Source organism: Rhincodon typus, chromosome 10 (genome assembly GCF_021869965.1).
Source record: "Rhincodon typus isolate 14 chromosome 10, sRhiTyp1.1, whole genome shotgun sequence".
NCBI classification, from domain to species: domain Eukaryota; kingdom Metazoa; phylum Chordata; class Chondrichthyes; order Orectolobiformes; family Rhincodontidae; genus Rhincodon; species Rhincodon typus.
Genome location: NC_063341.1, coordinates 35,827,593 through 35,848,392, shown reverse-complemented (window position 1 = coordinate 35,848,392; position 20,800 = coordinate 35,827,593). Strand labels below are relative to the sequence as shown.

Here is a 20,800-nt window from a genome sequence, read left to right as displayed (position 1 = left end):
GTAGAGGAAGCCACACCGGGTACAGCGGATGCAGTATACCACATTGGCAGATGTGCAGGTGAACATCTGCTTGATGTGGAAAGTCTTCTTGGGGCCTGGGATGGGGGTGAGGGAGGAGGTATGGGGGCAGGTGTAGCACTTCCTGCGGTTGCAGGGAAAAGTGCCGGGTGTGGTGGAGCTGGAGGGGAGTGTGGAGCGGACAAGGGAGTCACGGAGAGAGTTGTCCCTCCGGAAAGCAGATAAAGGTGGGGAGGGAAAGATGTCTTTGGTGGTGGGGTCGGATTCAGTTTAACATCTCATTGGTAAGACAAATAATGTCACTCTCTCAGTACTACAATAAAATGTCAGTCTAGATTATGTGCTTAATTCCTGAAATGGGATCTAAACTGAAAACCTTCCACTCTCTTGAGGTTGTTGCTAGTGATGCTTAGTTTAAAATTCGATGTTATTTCTCAACTTATTTATCCATTTTATATTTCCACAGTGCCAGTTCAAGGTCACAGTCTATTTCATGTAAGTAGCATATTACTGAGGTGGTTTAAAATTTGTTTCAGACATTATTGAATTTATTTGAATACAGTGATCATCAAGACTATGAAGCAATTGAAAAATTCCTCTTCTTACTAGACCTAAAAATGTAACTGATCATTTATTTTTATCCAATGTTGCCAATGTGCGACAAATAGATGTGGCCCAAAAACATTCCAAGTTACTGTAGCATGCAGTTATTTAGAGAGTGAAATTAGTTTGTGTGCTGTTTTTACATCGACATTAAGTAGAAACTTGCTCCCAATTTTACCATGGCAACTCTTAGTTTGACTATATAGCCCCAGTTTGTAAGTTTCATGAATAGTATGGAGCTTTGCTGATGACAGGTAAAATCCAGAGTCTTGGACCCTGAACACTCATTTAATGCTGATATTTGAAAGAAATAAACACATGCTATCGATATGTCGAATCCACTTTGTCATGATCTCCATAGACACTATTAATATTTAAAATGGATTCCAGGTATAGTTAAATAATGGGACAGTTTTTTTTAAAACATTTTAATGTAGCATATCACCCAAAGCACATTCTGTTTTTTTTTATTTATTCAGTTGTGGGATATGGGTGTCACTGGCTGGCCAACCCATCTCTAGTTGCCCTTGAGAAGGTGGTGGTGAGCTGCCTTCTGGAACCGTATCCTTGATGTCAAGGGCTGTCACTCTCCTCTCACATCTTTAATTCAGCTCTTCTGTCCATGTTTGAACCAAGGCTGTAATGAGGTCAGGAGCTGAGTGGCCCTGGCAGAACCCAAACTGGGCGTCACTGAGCAGGTTATTGCTGAGCAGGTGCTGCTTGATAGCACTGTTTAAGACACCTCCATCACTTTACTGATGATCGAGAGTAGACTGATGGGGCAGTAATTGGATGGGTTGGATTTATCTTGCTTCTTGTTTAGAGGACATATCTGGGCAATTTTCAGCATTGTTGAATTGATGCGAGTATTGTAGCTGTTTGGCTAGGGGAGTGACAAGTTTGGGAGAACAAGCTTTCAGTACTATTGCCACAATGTTGTTAGGGCCCATAGCCTTTGTAGTATCCAATGTATCCAACCATTTCTTGACATCACTTGGAGTGAATCAAATTGCCTGAAGACTTGTATCTGTGATGCTGGGGACAACTGGATCATCCACTCGGCAATTCTGACTGAAGATTGCAGTGAATGCTTCTGTCTTACCTTTTGCGCTGATGTGCTAGACTCTTCCATTGTTAAGGATGGGGATATTTGTGGAGCTGCCTCCTCCTCCTCCTCCAGTAAGTTGTTTAATTGTCCACCACTATTCATGACTGGATGTAGCAGAACTTAGACCTGATCTGTTGGCTTTGCTTAGTTCTGTCTATCACATGCTGCTTATGCTGTTTAGCATGCAAGTAATCCTGTTTGGTTGCTTTACCAGGTTGGCACCTCATTTTCAGGTATGCCTAGTGTTGCTCCTCACATGCCCCCCTGCACTTTCCATTGAACCAGAGTTGATCTCTTAACTTGATGGTAATAGTTGAGTGGGGGACATACCAGGCCATGCGGTTGCGGATTATGTTGGAGCACAATTCTGCTGCTGTTGGTCCACAGTGCCTCAAGGTTGCCCAGTCTTAAATTGCTAAGTCTGTTCACTATTTAACATAGCACTAGTGCCACACAACACGATGGAGGGTACTCTCAATGTGATGGTGGGACTTGTCTCCATACGGACCATGCAGTGATCACTCTTACCGATACTGTCATGGCCAGATAAGTGTGCAACCAGCGGATTGGTGAAAATCAAGTCAGCTATGTTTTTCCCTCTTATTGGTTCCCTCCCCACCCATTGCAGATCCAGTCGAGCAGCTTTCTCCTTTAAGACCTGACCAGGTCAATCAGTAATGCTGGCGCCAAGCCAATCTTGGTGGCGGACATTGAAATCCCTCACCCAGAGTACATTTTATGCCCTTGCCACCCTCATTGCTTCCTCAAATAGTTGCTCAACATGGAGGAGTACTGATTCCTCAGCTGAGGAAGGACAGTATGTGCTAATCAGTAGGAGGTTTCCTTGCCTATGTTTAACTTGATGCCACGAGACTTCATGGGGTCAGAATCGATGTTCAGGCCTCCTGACTATATACCACTGAGCCACCACCTCTGCTGGGTCTGTGCTGCCGGTTGGACAGGGCATATCCAGGGATAGTGATGGGGGTGTCTGGGATACAGTCATACTCATGGAATTATGCCATCGTCTTTTCTGGTGCCTACGTCGATGCCAGGTGGTCTATTCAGTTTCATTTCTTTGTTGACAATTCATAGCGATTGATACAACTGAGTGCCTTGCTAGACCATTTCAGAGGGCACATGAGAGTCAACTATGTTACTGTGGCCCTGGAGTCACATGTAGGCCAGACCAGGTGAGGTTGGCTGATTTCTCTGAAGGGCATTAGTGAATCGGGTGGGTTTTTCCTGACAACTGACAATGATTTCATGGTCATCAGAAGATTCTTAATTTCAGATTTTTTTATTGGATTCAAATTTCACCATCAATTTATTAAACACTTTTAGTTTTGTATATAATTTGTGCTTTAAGTTATGAGAGAAACATTGCCCTTTTTATATTTATCATTTATTACTTTCCACTGAATTACAATCCTTACAACAATCAGTCAGTGTTTGCTTCTAGCTTCCAATGGGTTCCCAATATCCCTTTTCATTGAGTATTAACTTTCAGTGATCACCTCTAGACATTTTCAGAGAGTTCTTTTTTTTAAAAATCCACCACTCGCAAATAAAGCTGATTCTGATGAATCTTCTTCACTTGGCCATGCTTCCTCACTTTCCTCCTTTTAAGACATTCCTGAAAACTTACCTGTTTGACCAAACATTTGGTCACCTTAGGTAACTCTGTGCCGTAATTTGCTTCATAACATTCCGGTGAAATATGTTTGAACATTTCACTATGTTCAAATTGCTGTATAAATGAAAGGTAGTAATATATAACTTCAGACATGCAATTCTTCCACATACCGCAAGTCATGCAAGAGCTTTGATGTTCACTTTTAGCAATGAATTCAAACTCACCACAGCTCAGTCCTTTCTAGTTCCCATGTAATATTACAAGTATACTGGAAAAAAATTAGGAGCTGAACCTGTGGTTCAGGCCCAGTTTTCTTGTCACTCCCTAAATGACAGTCACCAAGCCAACATTTCTCAGATTTTCTGCTGTTAACATGGAGACCGAGAAAATAGGAGTAGTAGGCCATTCAAGCCTGCTCTGCTGTTCATTATGATCACGGCTGATCATCCAACTCATTAACCTGTTCTCATTTTCTTTCCAAACCCTTTGATCCCTTTAGCACAAAGAACTATATCTAATTCCTTTGTGAAAACATTAATGTTTCAGCCTCAACCACTTTCTGGGGCAGACAATTCCATAGACTCACTCCTCTCTGGGTGAAATTGTTTCTCCTTATCTCAGTCCTAAATAGCCCACCCCATATCCTTACACTATCACTCCTGGTTCTGGACTCCCCTGCTCTGACTAGGATAACTATTTCCACTTTGATCATTTACTTGATGGGTAAGCTTGTTAAGTAATTAGAAGATTGTAGCTTATTTTAATATTGGTTTGTTGAGTATTCATTGTTGTACTTACATTCATGTATACCATACAAATGTCTGGTATAAAATTGTATTAAAATTCTACTCCAGAGCGTTTCATAGAGATCAACAAGTTGTTTTTAAATAGTGTCTTTAATGTACAGAAATGACCCAAAATGTTTCATTAAAAATGGTGAGATGGAGTGATTTTCAGACTGGGGACAGATGACTCAAATATGTCAAAGAAGGAGGGGAGAGCGCCCTCATGTGGCACAGTGATAGTGTCCCTACTCCCACCTACTCCAGAGGTGCATAACAACATCATTGAACAGGTTGGTTAGAAAAATAGGTTAAATTTTAAAACATCGAAGGAGAAGAGAGTGGTATTCCAAAGGCTGTAATGAAAGGAATTGAGAGTTCAGAGGAAGAGATCATTTGTGTGTTAAACTCGACGAAAGATTGGAGGGGTGAGACCATGGAGAGGCTTAAACATGATGAGGATAATTTTAAGATGTTGAGGATCAGCTGAGGACAGAGATCTTGGGTGGGTGTAATTTGGTGCAGGATTGAATATGGCAGTAGAGTGTTGTGGAACTGAAGTTTGTGGAGAATGAGCAACCAGTCAAAATGTTGTTGGTCAGATCCTGAGGTGAAAAAGGTTAGATGTACAGGGGTTCAGCAGTAGAGTGGCAAAATAAGCAGTGAAGCAAGTGCTACTATTGAGATAGAATTAGATAATTTTTATAGGATTTGAATGCAAACTCTTGGTGCGAGATTAAATTGGACACCAACCCTTTGTTTTTGTAAGTTTCAATGCCTTTTTAAAGTCCTGTTTTTCTTGTTTCTAATCAACTTTTGTTTTATATTCCTTAGCTATAACTAACTCGGAAAGTGGTGCAAGCAGTGTGTATGAAGATGTTAACAGTGTAAAGGAATATGGTGATTTTGAGTAAGTGATCAAATTGCCAATGTTACTTGTCATTTAAGGTCTATGTCTACTCCTACTCCTATGTTCATTCAGTTCACGAGGCTGCTGTACCATTTGAAAGCATGATTGATGATTTACTTCAATGCCATTTTCCCATGCTATTCCCTTATCCCTCGACATCATTAGTATCTAGAAATGTATTGATCTCTGCCTTGAATTTACTCTGTGACTGAACTTCCACTGCACTCAGGATAGAGAATTCCAAAAATTCACTACCTGCTGAGTGAAAAAAAATGCCTCCTCATTTCAGTCCTAAATATCCTGTCCCTAACATAAAATAAAATGAAGAACTGCACATGCTGGAGATCTGAAACAAAGTTTCTCCTTAATGCTGACACTGTCCCTTGATTCTAGATCAACAAGCTGGAGGAAATATCCCTTCTGTATCTGCCCTGCCATTCCCCTAAATCTCTCCATATAGGACAATTGTCCAGGAAATAATCTGGTGAACCTACAGGAAGAGGCACACAAATTGGCCAGAAAAATCAACAGACCTGAGCACTGTGAGCAGTTTAGGTCTCAGCAGAAGGGTTATAAAGGGATTAATTAAGGAAGGGAAAATGGAAATGAGTGTAAGATTGAAGGGAACATAAAACTGACCGGAAATGTTTCTAGAGGCATGTAAAGGGAAAAAGATTGGTGAGGACAAATATAGGTCCCTGAAGGTTTGTAACAGGGGAATTTAGAATGGAGAGCAAAGAAGTGGCTGATGAATTATATACTTTTGGTTCTGTATTCACAATAGAGGACAAAAATAACAAATTAGAAATGTTGGTGAACACCGGGTTTAGTGAGAGGGAGGAAGTGAATGAAATCAGTCCTAGTAGGGAAATGGTGTTGGGGAAGATTGATGGTGTCGAAGCCCAATAAATCCCCACAGCCTGATAATCTACACCCCAGAGTACTTAAGGAAGTGGCAGGATTGGACAGAGTCAAGTCAGAATTGATTTATGGAAGAGAAATCCTGCTTCTTCAAGGATGTAACTAATAGAGTTGATGAGGGGGAGTCAGTAGATATGGTTTAAGAGGTGAACTTTCAGAAGGCTTTTGACAAAGTCTTACATAAGATTTTACATTAGCATGTAAAATTAACTTGGGCGCAATCCATTGATATGGACAGAAAACTGGTTTGCAACAAGGAAACAAATAGTTGGAATAAACAGGTCTTTTTCTGAAAGGCAGGCAGTGATTGATATGGTACCACAATAATATTAATGATTTAGATGAGGGTACTAAATGTAATATCTCCAAATTTTCAGATGACATGTTAAACAAATCTTCTTGAAAACTTTAAACTGAATTGTTAAATTGTAGGAGCGAAAAAAATACAATTTATTATAAAGGATATAACAACTCAACACCAAGAAAATTATAGTCTGACTGGGCAGAGTCAGTTTGGATTAATGAAAGGGAAACCATGTTTGCCAAAATTATTAGGCCTTTTGGAGGATCTTACAAGAACACATGGATATGAAATATTTGGGACGTTAAAATGCAAGGAGGATGCAGAAATGTATAAGTGTGATTTGGACAAGCTGAATAATGGGCAGTTGCGTGGTGAATACAACATAATGTGGATAAATGTGCAGGTATCCACATTACGGTGAAAACAGGAAGGCAGATTATTATCTGAATGGCTATAAATTGAGAGAGAGGAATGTGCAACAAGACCCATGTGACCTCATACACCAATTGCTGAAGGTAAGCATGCAGATGCAGCAAGCAGCAATGAAGACAAGTGATATGTCAGCATTTGTAGTGAGTACAGGAGCAGGGATGCCTTGCTGCCATTATATAGGGTCTTGGTGAGACAACATCTGGTATATTGTGTGCAGTTTTAGTCTCCATACCTGAAGAAGGATGTTCTTGCTATAAAGGGATTTCAGCAAAGTTTTACCAGACTGATTCCTGGAATGATGGGACTGGCATATAGGAAAGGTTGAATAACTTAGATTATATTCACTGGCGTTTATAACAATGAGGGAGGATCTCGTAGAAACCTCTAAAATTCAAACAGCACTAGACAGGGTAGATGCATAAATGCTGTTGTCGATGTTGGGTAAGTCCAGAACGAGGGCCATAGTCTGAGAATATAGTAATAACCATTTACGGCTGAGATGTGAGAAATTTCTTCAGCGATGAAATGGTGAGCCTGTGGAATTCACTAGCATGGAAAGCAGTCGAGGCAATAACATTATATGATTTCAAGAAGAAGTTGGATATAGCATTTGAGGCTAAAGGGATCATAGGATATGGAGGAAAAGGGGAAACAGGCTGTTGAGTTGGATGATCAACCATGATCATTATGAATGGTGGAGCAGGTTTGAAGGGCTGATTGGCCTATTCCTACCATTTGCTGTGCTTACACTGTGCTCCCTCTGACAAGTAGAGCATTCCTTGGGACTAAAATTTAACTTAATAACCCAGGTAATATCTTATCAAGATTCTATACAAGTAAAATCAGACATCTTTACTCCAATGCCCAAATCCTTTGTGATGAAGGCCAACATAGCATTCACCTTCCAAACTGCTTCCTGTAACTGCATGTTAACTTTCAGTAACTTATGAACAAAGGATACCAGATTTCTTTGGACATCACCATTTGCCAATCACTCACCATTTTAAGAAATACACTGCGCATCCATTCCTCCTACCGAAGTGGATAATCTCATACTTATTCACATTATATTCCATCTGCAATGTTCTTATCCACTCACTTCACCTGTCCATGTCTTCTTGAAGCCTCTTTGCATTCTCTCCTCACACACATGCACACCTAGTTTTGTGTCATCTGTGAAATTGGAAATGTTACTTTTGATTACCACATCCAAATCAGTAATATAGTTTGTGAATAGTTGGCCCAAGCACTGATCTTTGCAGTACCACACTGGTCATAACCTATCAACCTGAGAATGATGCATTTATTCATACTCTATTCTTTCCATTAGCCAATTCTTAATTTATGCTCATCAATTCCCCCTATCCTCTAGGATCTAATTTTGTGTGCTAAACTCCTGAGTGGGAATTGAATTTTCAGAAGGCTTTTAAAAAAAGTATTTCATATCCACGTGTTCTTGTAAGATCCTCCAAAAGACCTAATAATTTTGGCAAACATGGTTTCCCTTTCATTAATCCAAACTGGCTCTGCCCAGTCAGACCATAATTTTCTTGGTGTTGAGTTGTCATATCCTTTATAATAAATTGTATTATTTTTTGCTCCTACAAATTAACAATTCAGTTTAAAGTTTTCAAGAAGATTTGTAGCTCAGGTTGTGGGTGAGGTTGTAGACATGCTCGCCGAGCCGGTGGGTTTGGTTCAAACGAACCACAACACATTGCAGCAACCCGGAGCTACGCAAAGCAGAACAGGAGCACCTATATGGAGTCTTGAAAAGGAATGGATACTCGAAAAGCACAATCCACCATTACCTGTGAGATAGATCACAACAGGAAGACACAACACGACCAGACTCACTAATCACCCTATCATTCATCAAGGACATTTCAGAGATGACCACAAGACTACTCAGACTGCTAGGTATCAGGGTAGCCCACAAACCACAACCACCCTACAACAGCTACTGACGAACGTAAAGGATCCCATAGCTGATCACAATCAGCAAAACTGGTTTAATGTACAAAATACTATGCAAGGACTGTGAGAAACGCTACATAGGCCAAACCAGAAGAAAACTGAAAATACGGATACATGAACACTAACTACCCACCGAGAGACACGACCAATTCTCACTGGTCTCACTACACACTGACTATGAAGGACACGAATTCAACTGGGACAACACATCCACAATTGTACAAGCCAAACAGAGACATGCCAGGGAATTCCTGGAGGCCTGGTATTACAACCGGAACTTCATCAACAAACACATTGAATTGTGTACAAACCACTGAGAAACAGAACCGGAAATGGTACCAAACACCCCAACGAACTGAAGCATATAAATAACAAGCAGGACAGAACACCAATGCTTCACCAGAGGTGCACTGATGATGTTACCTAGCAGGGTGATGAAATGTTTGCAACCAAACCAAACTCAGTAGTTCCCTATTTTCACTTTCCCTCTTATCTCAAATTATAAGGTTATACTTTCAACATTCCAATTTGCAGGCACTGTCCAGATTGAATAGGGTTTTGAAAGATGATCACTGAGGCATCAATTACTTTAGTAGCCATCTCTTCCAGCACCCTAGAATGTGGATCTTTGGGTCCTAGGATGTATCAACTTGTGTTCCCTTAATTTTTGTATCTTTTTGTTACTAATACTAATTTCTTTCAGTTCATCATTCCAGTTAGTCCCTTGGCTGTCTGTGATTTCTGGGGGATGAATTGTGTGTATATCCTTTCTTGGGCGCCATGATTCGTATTATGGTATGATTCTAGACACACTCTCTAAATGCTCCTTTTTGTTGCCGACTCGATGAGTGTCAGCAGATCGCAATCGATAGTGGGAAATGTAACGTTTTCTTGCACTCCATGTTTTCCAACATATTAATATGTTATGTGTTATGTGCCAGTGGTATTCTATACGTCCCGAAGTTTCATGTACCTTTTCTAGTAAAATTAGAGGAGACAACTAAATCTATGCTCTTACTAATTCATTTCCTGGCATTTTACTGTGTTCTCTATAGAGACAGAGCTTCAAAATCAGACCCAAATAAAACCAGTTGGGCAAATATCTTCAGGAAGCGTGAAGAAAATGTAAAGACAACTGGAGAAATGAACACAAAGGTACAAGAAGCTGAAAGGTACAGTGAAATGTATTACTACTTTTGACACCTAAAGCAAATAACATGTTTATAGATTACTGTCGCAGTTATTGTAGAATATTCACCAATTTGCAATAATGTTGGTAATTGTAGAGTTTGTACTTTGCTGAATTTTAATTCTGATTGTACTAGTCTTGCTTTGCCTACTAATTTGTGCTTAATGTAGCATGTGGTGCTGCTATTTTTCTCAGTGTCTGAGATTTAGAACATCTTGGTAGAAGTTTATGACTATGGACTGTATTTTTGTCAGAAATGGATACAATTGCATTAGTACTTATTACCCAGTTAGTATGTTTACTCTTGTTGTATCTTAATTTAATAATGATAAAGAGAGCAAATCTTTTGCAGTGGTGGCAAATTTTAGTAAGATTTTATAACATATGAATATTAGGGGAACTGGAACAGTTTACCATGCTTAAGAATTTGTTAATCTAGTTCAATTGAGTGCATTGTTCAAAGGTTTTACACAAAACTACACTGATCTAGTCAGGTAACCTCGCCCTATTTTTGAATCTAGGTCCACGAGGTGATGTTCCTGTAGCTGATTTAATATAACTTGAGGTGGTAGAGGTAGAGTGTAACAGCATGGAAACAGACCCTTCAGTCCAACTCGTCTGCATCATATTCTGAGTATTACTGGTGGGATCCTCTTCTTGCATTTCCCTTCCGACACTGCCAGCAATATTGTGGAGAGCTGGCAACTTTCTAGAAATTTTGCAACAGCATTTCACCTCTTTTTAGCCATCTGCAAATTACATCATTACGATTGCTTAAGATAAAACGCAACTTTCCTTTCCAAGGTGTATTTAACATTTACATGTTTTTCCCTGCAAGGTCAGTTAGAAACAGTGTTGAGAAGTTGGACAGGCATCCTGCTGCTGATGTATTGGTTGAATGGTCCTATTGAGAGTGAGGCTGAGCCGGAAGTATTCGTCAGGCTTTGCAGTGATGATGTCTTCGGTTGCATCACGTAGATCAGCTTTTTTTATCAGTGATTCCAGTTCTCTTAAGATCACATTGCTTCAAAATTACATGATTTTGCACTAAATATCAATCTGATGGTAGCTACTTAATACTGGTAAAAATGGCATTCATAGTTGCTTTATTACATTAAAGTGTTAGATTTGTGAATATTAATTGTTTTCTTTCTCTCCTACTTAAGACTGGATGGCAATAATGAGGGTAAGTTGTTTCTCTTGATCTTTGCACAGTTAAATATAGATATACTGTTCAAACAATAATTTCTGTAAACTGTTCTGCTTTATTTCACAGATGGCCTCATTGCAGATTTTAAGGCAACCAGGTAAAATGATGCTTTTACAAACTAAACCAATATGCAGAAATAAAAAAAATAGAAAATGTTGGAATGCAAAAAGTTGATCAAAATTTTAATTGTAGCTTTAATTGTAACTGCAGAACTTCCATACAAAAGCAAAATACTGCAGATGCTGGAAAGCTAAACTAAAACCAGAAAGTGCTGGTAATACTTGACCCAAGTGTGGAGAAGGAAAGAGGGTTCATGTTACTGTTTAATTAATGAACTTCCACTGAGAGTGCTGATCAATTATCATCAAACTAAAATGTTAATTCAGAATAGTGTAGTCAGGCTGGAGAAACATTTCCCTTAAATGTTCACTACACTTTTTTGTCCACTTTTTTGCATGCTGATTCACTTGATGTGTCTTTCAGACATTTCTTGTGATTTTTGTTTTTGTTAGTTAATGTAAAGAAAAATCACAAGTTCATGAAATATAAAATGTTGAGTATATTATGTATATTTATCATAGAAATTACAGTACAGAAGAAGGCAATGGTTCCATTTAGAAGCTCTTTTATTGTTAGAGCTGTTTGGTACATCACTTCTCCTATATCCTTTCTATTCCTTATCTTCAAATGCTATTCAGTATCATTTATAAAGAATGTTATTGTCTTTGATGGTCAGAAACTAATATAATTAACTTACAGTTGAGATTATAGCATTCTTTAATGCTTGGCAATTAGAGATCCTTGTTCCAATGTGTATGTAGGTGTTTGCATATAGTTGGGAAATAAACAGCAACACAGAATTAAAGAAGGTAGAATGCTAAGGTTAAGTCATAAAATAAGGCGCTGAAATGAAACTAGTGAATACTACAACACTGTGAGGTTGTCAGGCTCTGGTTTTGCACTGGTTACAGTTCTGCTGAGAATGGTCTAATAAACCAGGTTTTATGTCTTCCCCAAATACAACAAAAAAAACACACCCTGACTCTGAGCTATTACTCTTCCTTACAAGGAATCTAGAGCACTGAAAAGAAGACAAATTGAGGCCCAGGCTCAGACCCACCTCATACAGCATGGAAACGGACCCTTCAGTCCAACTCATCCATGCTGACCAGGTTTCCCAAATTAAAGTAGCCCCATTTGCCCGCATTTGGCTCATCTGTCTCTAAATCCTTCCTATCCATGTACCTGTCTTTTAAATGTTGTAACTGTACCTGTATCTACCACTTCCTCTGGTGGTTCATTCCATATATGCACCACCCTCTGTGAAAATGTTGCCCTTCAGGTCCTTTTAAAATCTCTCCGTGCTCACCTTAAACCTATGCCCTCCAATTTTGAACTCCCCTGCCCTGGGGAAAAGACCTTTGCTAATCACCCTATTTATATCTCTCATGATATTATAAACCTCTATGATCATAGACTAGATCATAGAATCCCTACAGTGTGGAAACAGGCCCTTCGGCCCAACAAGTCCACACCGACCCTTGGAGCATCCCACCCAGACCCATCCCCCTATAACACACACACCTCTGAACACTACGGGCAATTTCCCATGGCCAATCCACCTAGCCTGCACATCTTTGGACTGTGGGAGGAAACCAGAGCACCCGGAGGAAACCCACGCAGACACGGAGAGAATGTGCAAACTCCTCACAGACAGTCGCCCGAGGTGTCACCCCTGAATCTCTGATGCTCCAGGGTAAAAGTCCCAGCCTATCCAGTCTCACTTTATAACTCAAACCCTCCAGTCCCGGTAACATCCTTGTAAATCTTTTCTGCAACCTTTCCAGTTTAATAGCATTCTTCCTACAACAGAGTGATCAGAATTGTATGCTGTACTCAAAAAGTGGCTTTGCCAATGTCCTGTACAGCTGCAACATGACATTTCAACTCCTCGACTCTGTGTTTTGACCAATGAAGGCAAACATGCCAAATGCCGCCTTCACCACCATGTCTACCTGCAATGTCACTTTCAAGGTTATATGTACCTGAACACCTAAGTCCATCTGTTTAGCAACACTCCTCAGGGCCCTACCATTAACTAAGTTCTGCGTTCGTTTGTCTTAACAAACTCCAGCACATCACGTTTATCCAAATTAACTCCATCTGCCACTTCTTGGCCCAATGGCCCAGCTGATCAAGGTCCTGTTGTACTCTGAAATAACCTTCTTCACTGTCCAATTTTGGTGTCATCTGCAAACTTACTAAACATGCCTCCTATATTCTCATCTAAACCATTTATATGAATGACAAACAACAGTGGACCCAGCACCGATCCTTGTGGCACACCACTGGTCACAGGCCTCCAGACTGAAAAGCAACACTCAACCACCACTCTGTCTCCTACGGTCAAGCCAATTTTGTATCCAATTGTCTAGCTCTCGCATGTCATCTAACCCTACTAACCAGTCTATCATGTGGAATTGAAGGCCTTTCTAAAGGCCACATAGACAATGTCTACCGCTCTGCCCTCATCTATCCTCTTGGTCACATTCTCAAAAACTCAATCGATGTCAGGCTCACTGGTCTTTGGTTCCCTGCCTTTTCCTTTCCACCTTGCTTAAATAATGGCACCATGTTAACCAGCCGCCAGTCTTATGGCACCTCACCCATGGCTGTAGATGATACAGATGTCTCTGCTAGGGGCCCCACAATTTCTTCCCTAGCTTCCCACAATGTCCTGGGATACACTTGATCAGGTCCTGAGAATTTATCTACCTTAATGCGTTTTAAGATCTCCAGCACCTCCTTTTCTGTAATATGGACTCTTTTCACGATATCACTATTTATTTACCCAAGTTCCCCAGTTTCCATGTCTTTTTCCACAGTAAATACTGATGTGAAATATTTGTTTACTATCTCACCCATCTCCTGTGGTTCCATACATAGACTGCCTCATTGATCTTTAAGGGGCCCTATTCTGTCCCAAGTTATTCTTTTTTGGCCTTAGTGTACTTGTAAAATCTCTTTGGGTTCTCCTTAACCTTATCTACCAAAGCTATCTCATTCCCTTTTTGCCCTCCTGACTTCCCTGTTAAGTATATGCCTACTACCCCATAATCCTCAAGGGATTCATTTGGTACCAGCTGTCTATACCTGACGTATGCCTCCTTTTTTTTTGACCAGAGCCTCATTATCTCTAGTTATCCAGTGTTCCTTACTCCTACCGCCTTTCCCTTCACTCTCTCAGAAATATACTGACTGGTTATCGTTTGAAAGCCTCCTACTTGCCAGTCGTCCCTTTATCTGTGAACAGCCTATACCAGACCGAGGAGGAATCAGGAGGACTGTGAAGGAGATAAGTTGAGGCTTTGGGCCTATACAAGAGACTGAGCAGCTGAAATGGGGGATTGAGTGGCAAGCCAGCATTTGAAAGAAATGGGGAGAAAAAAAGTAAAATAGTGACATCATAGGAAAACTGTAGATTGATTAGCTGATGAATATTGCTGACACATTTCTCTTGCTCCAAGTTTAGGGACTGATAAGAAAAATCAGTAAAGTTAAAAGTGTAAGTAAGGCATTTGGTTAGCTTTTTTTTTTTAAGTGATTTTGACACCAGGCAGGTGAGTAGCTGGTGAGACTTTTCCCTTTTATTTTTCCGCAGTAATACTAATAGTGCTTACTGTTAGTATTAAGAAAGTTTATTATCTCCTAGGGGAATAGCAGGGTTGCTCTGAACAGTGTGGAGTACATCCTGTGCTGTGTGGGAACTCTAGCTGCTTCCGTTACGGTTATCCCGAATATGTGTAAGAAGTATTGTCGACTGTACCAATGGACAGTGAATCTGTGGCATTCTGAGGGCTGTTAAGAGGAGGGGTTGTTAAGTATATTCAAAGCTGAGATAGACATTTTTAATGAGTAAGGGAGTAGAGGATTATGGGGAAAAGACAGGAAAGTGGAGTTCAGGATTGTCATCGGCAAAGATCTTGTTGAATGGCGGGGGGATTTGATGGGCTGAATGGCCTATTTCTGTTCCATCTTATGGTCTTTAAGCTTGAAGTAAAGCATTCCACCAACTAATTTCACAAAAACTATATTCTGCATTTCTCTTTTGTTCTTCTAGCAGTAATCCTCAGTTCATATCTCCTTTATTACTAATTTTTCAGTTATGTTTGAAAATATCCTTGAATACCATTTAAATTTCTTCTTTAAATATTCCCCAAATATTGAGGTTTTCTTCATAATGCACCATTCTGGTGAATTTTTGTTATACTTTTCATACCATTGTGCTGCCTGACTGAGACCTAATTATTTCCTTGGATAAATTCAGCATTGCCTTATTAATTGTATTCAAAATGTACAGAATTAGGATCCAATTTGGAATTTGCAAACTTTCCCAGTTGCATTGATTTTTATTTTAAAGTGAATCGCTAAATTTCTCTGTTCATTCACCCTGTTAAGTACAACGCTTAAGGGCATACTTGCCTTACGGTTCACAAAATGTACAATTCACAATTGAATATCTATCCATTTGATGAATCTACCTATGCCTTGATGCAATTTTGTATTTTATTTCACCTCCGCTTCTATGGCTTGTAATTTGGTATCATCAGTGAAATTTCATGTAATTTGTCTTGCAACTAAATTATTTCTGGTGAACACAAAAAACCAAGAATTTTCAATGCTGAAAACCCAGATACAGCTAAATGCCTTTATCATTCCTAATGATAACAATTTATGTCTTAATCATTTGCTTGACAACAGCTCATTTGAGATTCTATGATGTGAAAACAAATTATGGTTCAATGTAGAAAAATTATAGTGAGCTTAAATTGTGACTATTTGACATGTTAACAACAGATCACATCAAATTAGTAAATTACAAATATACTGCTCATTCCTCAGAATTTAAATCCCGATTTCCAATGTGTGTGTCTGAGTACATTTCAGTTAGAGCTCTCCCCCTTGCTTATTGACTTGAATAAACATTCCTTTAAGTACAACACTAAACACTGCAGATCAGATATAGTGATCTCGATTGCAACGCTACTAGGTTGCAGGGGCGTGGTGACTGAATAATATCAGATTGCAATACCACACTGCTGCTGAATCTAGAAAGTTTATATGAGACATGTATATATATATCTCAAATGACCAAGAACAAGACTGGGCATGTATCTGATGCTTGCTAAAATCAAATTGCATATTAAGGCACTAGATTTTCAAATGAAAGTAGGCACCCTGGATTCGGCACCAGCAGAAATGTATCTCGATAAAGTAACTTTGGGAGGAAGGGAAACTAGAACACAAGAATACTTAGTTTATTTTATTACAGCATCAATGGTCTTTTCAAAATATTCAGTAACTACAAACTTGTAGTTGATCTGTTATTTTTTAAAGAGTAAACAACATGAGTTACTTGAACCAAATACCAAAATATCAGCATCCCTAACAGGCCACAGAAATTACAGTATAGAAAATGGCCATTTGTACCATCACATCAGTACCTCTTCAATTGGAGCTAATCTAATTAAAATTCTACTTTGTAAAACAAAACGGTGACTGAAAAACTCGTTTTAGAACAAATACATATATGTCAATTAGAAGAAAAAGAAAGCCCCTTAAGATCTAAATTTTAGGTTGCCCAAAAGCAGTATACAGGCAACAGTCAATACAGTGTGGAGCAGGAGGAACACACCAGGTCAGGCAGCATCAGAGGAGCAGGGAGGTCAATGTTTCGGGTTTACACCCTTCATCAGCACTTTCCTGCTCCTCTGCTGCTTGACCTACTGTGTTCCTCCTGCTCCATACTGTATTGACTCTGACTTCAGCATCTGCAGTTCTTGCTATCTCGAGGTGTACAGGCAACATTGTGTTTAGCTTGCGGTGTTTAATTTGGTTACAAAGCAGAAAAAATATTCCATTTTTTTAAGTGAAAATGTTGCTTTAATAAACCTGAAAAACTAATGCATATCTGTAAAATGTATTTCACTTTATTAGAGAGAAGGTGAAAGGTATATTCAAAGGCAAGAGAAAAGATCAAAATGAAGAAAAAGAGACAAAAGTGAATAAAAAGAAAATGCTAAAAGAGCAAGAATTTAGAGAAAAGTTTAATGTGAGTTTACATTCCTAAATAAATTATGCACTTCTGCAAAACATCACAATGTGTTTGTTACTGAAAATACATAACTGATACGCTGTGGTCAGCAGGAAGAGCCCTGGTTTAGTTTTGTTGATTAAAACACCACATAATCATGTACCTATGTGCAACTATTTCATCTGGCATGGGGAGGGTGTATGTAACCCTCCCTTGCATACCAGGCTCGAGTCAAACTTTTAAGGCTATTTCCTGGAAGTGCTTCTCCCATCTTCTCCGTTCCCCTCCCTTCCTTGTGATCGGCACCATAGTCATACATCACAGACACGGCCTGTTCAGTCCAACCAGTCCTGTCGACCAAAATCCCAAACTAAACTAGTCCCACCTGCCTGCACTTGGCCCATATCCCTCCAAACATTTCTTATTCATGTACTTATCTAAATATATGTAAATGTTGTAACTCTACCCACATCCACCACTTCCTCTGGAAGTTCATTCCACACAGGAACCACTTTTAACTCTTTGCCAGAGATGTGCCATCCAACGGATTTTCAGACCTGTATACATCAATAATAATAGCTTTGTAAAGAAGCTGCCTGAACTGGGGAATGTTGTGACTAAAAATGACATGGCAAGAATGTTAGAAATATGGCTAAACCTCAATGTTATCTCTGCGTGTTGCAATTGTTACCATAAAATTTTGATTTTTAAAAGAAGTTCAGATTAAAACATTGTCTTGTATCAAGGGCACAATATGCAATCAGCAATCATGTCAAAGATTGACGTGAAGTGAAGGGATGGTTGAATGAAAGAATTGGCAGCTTTTGAAGTAGGTGAGAGGTCAAATGGATTTAAAGAATGCAACAATGAAATAGGTGACAAGCTATGGATGATGGTGATAGTCTCCAATTACCTTCCACCACATGGTCATTCAGGAATCCTAATGGTATTGGGAATGTATCTATGCCAAATAGACTACAATGATTCAAGAAAGCAGCTCACCATCACCATCACCTTCTCCAGGGAAAGTAGGGATGGGCAATAAATGTTCACCCAGCCAGCAACACACACTCATCCCATGAGTAAAGTTTAAAAAAAAAACTTTTCCACTCTTACCATCAGCGATTGGTGTGTCTTGATTTGTATAAGTTCATTTGTTTGAGCATGTTATGAATTCACCTCCCATAGCCATCAAGTCCTAGACTAGAAACCAAAGCCTCCTAACTCCAAGGCAGGGACACAGCATCCTGCACCACAACACCATAAATGAGAACAAGTTTTTAAAATTCAATATTTTGGAGGGTTGTAGTATGATTTAAGTAGTGGAGTGTTGGAAAAGCTGAAATTTGTAATGCTTGATATTAAAGATTCCAGCAGAATAACAGAGACAAGAGATGCCAAAGGTGTGGATAAAGGTTCTATTGATAATCATGAGTTGAGATGTTAACAAAGGAGTAGATGATGCAAGGTAGAAAATGATCCTGTTGTTGACTAGGATGTGGAATTTGAACTTTGGGGCATTTACACAAGATACCGTGGCAACTTTCTTTTGACTACTAGCTATATGAGCTAGCAGGAATATTTATTGAATCATAGCCTAGTGCTCAGGTTGCTAGGAGAAGAACTTAATAGTCTATATTGAGCTGAAGAAAATTTATTCTTATCCATGATGTCAATTAGTAGTAGTGCTTAGTAATGATTATGGAATCAAGTATAGTGGTAGACCATAGATTTAAAATGATTAGAGGTTTAGGACTGAGTATTTACAAAGGATGTACGATGTGGAATGTATATCCAGAAATACGTAAGCTATAAGCTCTTCCTTTCTTAATAGCTGAGATTCCTCATTTGTATCATGGTACGTATAAATAATCTCTATTTCAACCTTTTGTGGATATTTTCTAGTATACTAAGGAGATAGTTGTGGAAAACATTGCAGTTGTAGAGCAGAATGCTGTACGGGAGGAAAAAGGATCCCTGTACTTACCCATAAAATCCGGAGAGAAGCTGGATGTAATCGATATTGGAGAAGGAAACCAAATTATCTGTAGAAACTCGGACGGCAAATGTAAGTAGCTATTGTTACTGTTTACACGGGATTCTAATTGCATTAAAAAATTTGCTTATTTTCTCACTACAGAATGTACTAAAATCTTTGGGTGCAAGTTGTGAAAATAATTTCAAATCTGTACTTGGATAATATAAACTGCATCCTGATGGGTCAACGTTTGCATTGGTCTATGCTGCACAGATTATAAATGTCCCAGTTATGATTTTTGGTTAGTGATGAGTTTTACTAATGAGTTTGAGTGGTAGTAAGATTGCTACATATGGCATTAGTAACTCTAAGCTAGCAGTTTCAGTTCCTAGTCATTGGACAACCTTGTGCTTTGGAAAGTGTGCAGACAAAAGTGAAACTTAAGTTCAGCTCAATTTTAATCATTTCATATCTCTGCTGCATGCCCTATATTTAAATGTCCTTGAATGGTGACTATTTTTTCCTACATGTGATGAGTAACAGTGTCCCAGCAAGAACCTCTTTACTTCTGAAAGATAGGAATTTCTTGTCATTATCACAGCCTGGTTTCCTAATTCTATTAATTGCTCATTTTCTATTGGTTCATATTGAGTTGACAAGCAATAATGGCTGAAATTATTTTATTGGTCTCATTGTTATTTAACTATCCTCCTCCTGATATTTTCTATTCTAATTATAATTAATCTGCTTAACTTTTGTTTCTAAAGTGAATGATTTTCAAACTACAGCAGTGTAAATGTTTATCAAAGATTTCCTGTAGCTTTCAGTGAAATTCCTTTATCAAGAGTTAATACTGATAAGTACTTGATTTAATCGTTAAGTTTCTGAATAATTTATGCAACCCTGCTACTCGGCTTATGTTTAAAATAATTATGTAAACAGTTTTGCTGTTTCTCAGTGATCGATTGAGGACGAGTACCAAGTAACATTCCTTTTGTTCCGTTTGTAATGCACATTAGATGGAAATCTGAACAACTGTTAGATAGTTTGAGATAATTTCAGATAATTCATTACATAAAATTGGTGGAAATGAAATATTCACAGAATTTTTTTCTTCAAAACTGACTTTAACAAATTGAAACCACATTTACAAAATAGGATTATTTTGTTTTGTTTCTTTTAGATGGTTATGTTCACGTACGGCATTTAACATTTAGGTAAGGAGCAATTTTGCTTAAAATAAATATTTCTTTTTATTTTAAGTTCAAAAATGACAGCTGTTTTTCTTTACAGAAGCCAGAATTAACAGGAATGCTTTACTTCGGAAGGAAATGAACACAAGTTATTGTTTTGAAAGTTACTGATTTTCAAAAGAATTTCTGTATATACTATATTTATAGCTATCACTTTAATGCACAGTCATTTCAGTAGTACATCAAAATGCCTGTCTATTGTAATAAAAGATGTTGAAAGAAAAAACACAATCTTTCTGGAATTCACATTATTTTAAAAAAATGCTGCAAGATATGGCAGATAGTGTCATCAGATTGATAACTTCTGAGCAAGAGGCACATGAATGTGTGTTTGAATCCAAAAAGCACATTTGACTGGAGTATAATGAATAAAATATAAAACAAA

General features: G+C 38.7%; 1 protein-coding gene across 5 annotated transcripts in view; it reads left to right on the top strand.

Annotated features, from left to right (window-relative positions):
* The window catches only part of LOC109922344, an 83,131-nt gene extending 62,331 nt beyond the window's left edge, over nt 1-20,800 (top strand). For all 5 annotated transcript variants that reach the window (XM_048602465.1, XM_048602463.1, XM_048602462.1 and 2 more), the window contains 9 exons: nt 485-513; nt 4,982-5,057; nt 9,747-9,863; nt 11,047-11,066; nt 11,157-11,187; nt 17,088-17,202; nt 19,090-19,252; nt 20,346-20,379; nt 20,456-20,800. In XM_048602465.1, coding sequence (XP_048458422.1) covers nt 485-513; nt 4,982-5,057; nt 9,747-9,863; nt 11,047-11,066; nt 11,157-11,187; nt 17,088-17,202; nt 19,090-19,252; nt 20,346-20,379; nt 20,456-20,468 — 598 coding nt within the window. In that variant the 3' untranslated portion in view covers nt 20,469-20,800. The remainder of the gene's footprint in view (nt 1-484; nt 514-4,981; nt 5,058-9,746; nt 9,864-11,046; nt 11,067-11,156; nt 11,188-17,087; nt 17,203-19,089; nt 19,253-20,345; nt 20,380-20,455) is intronic.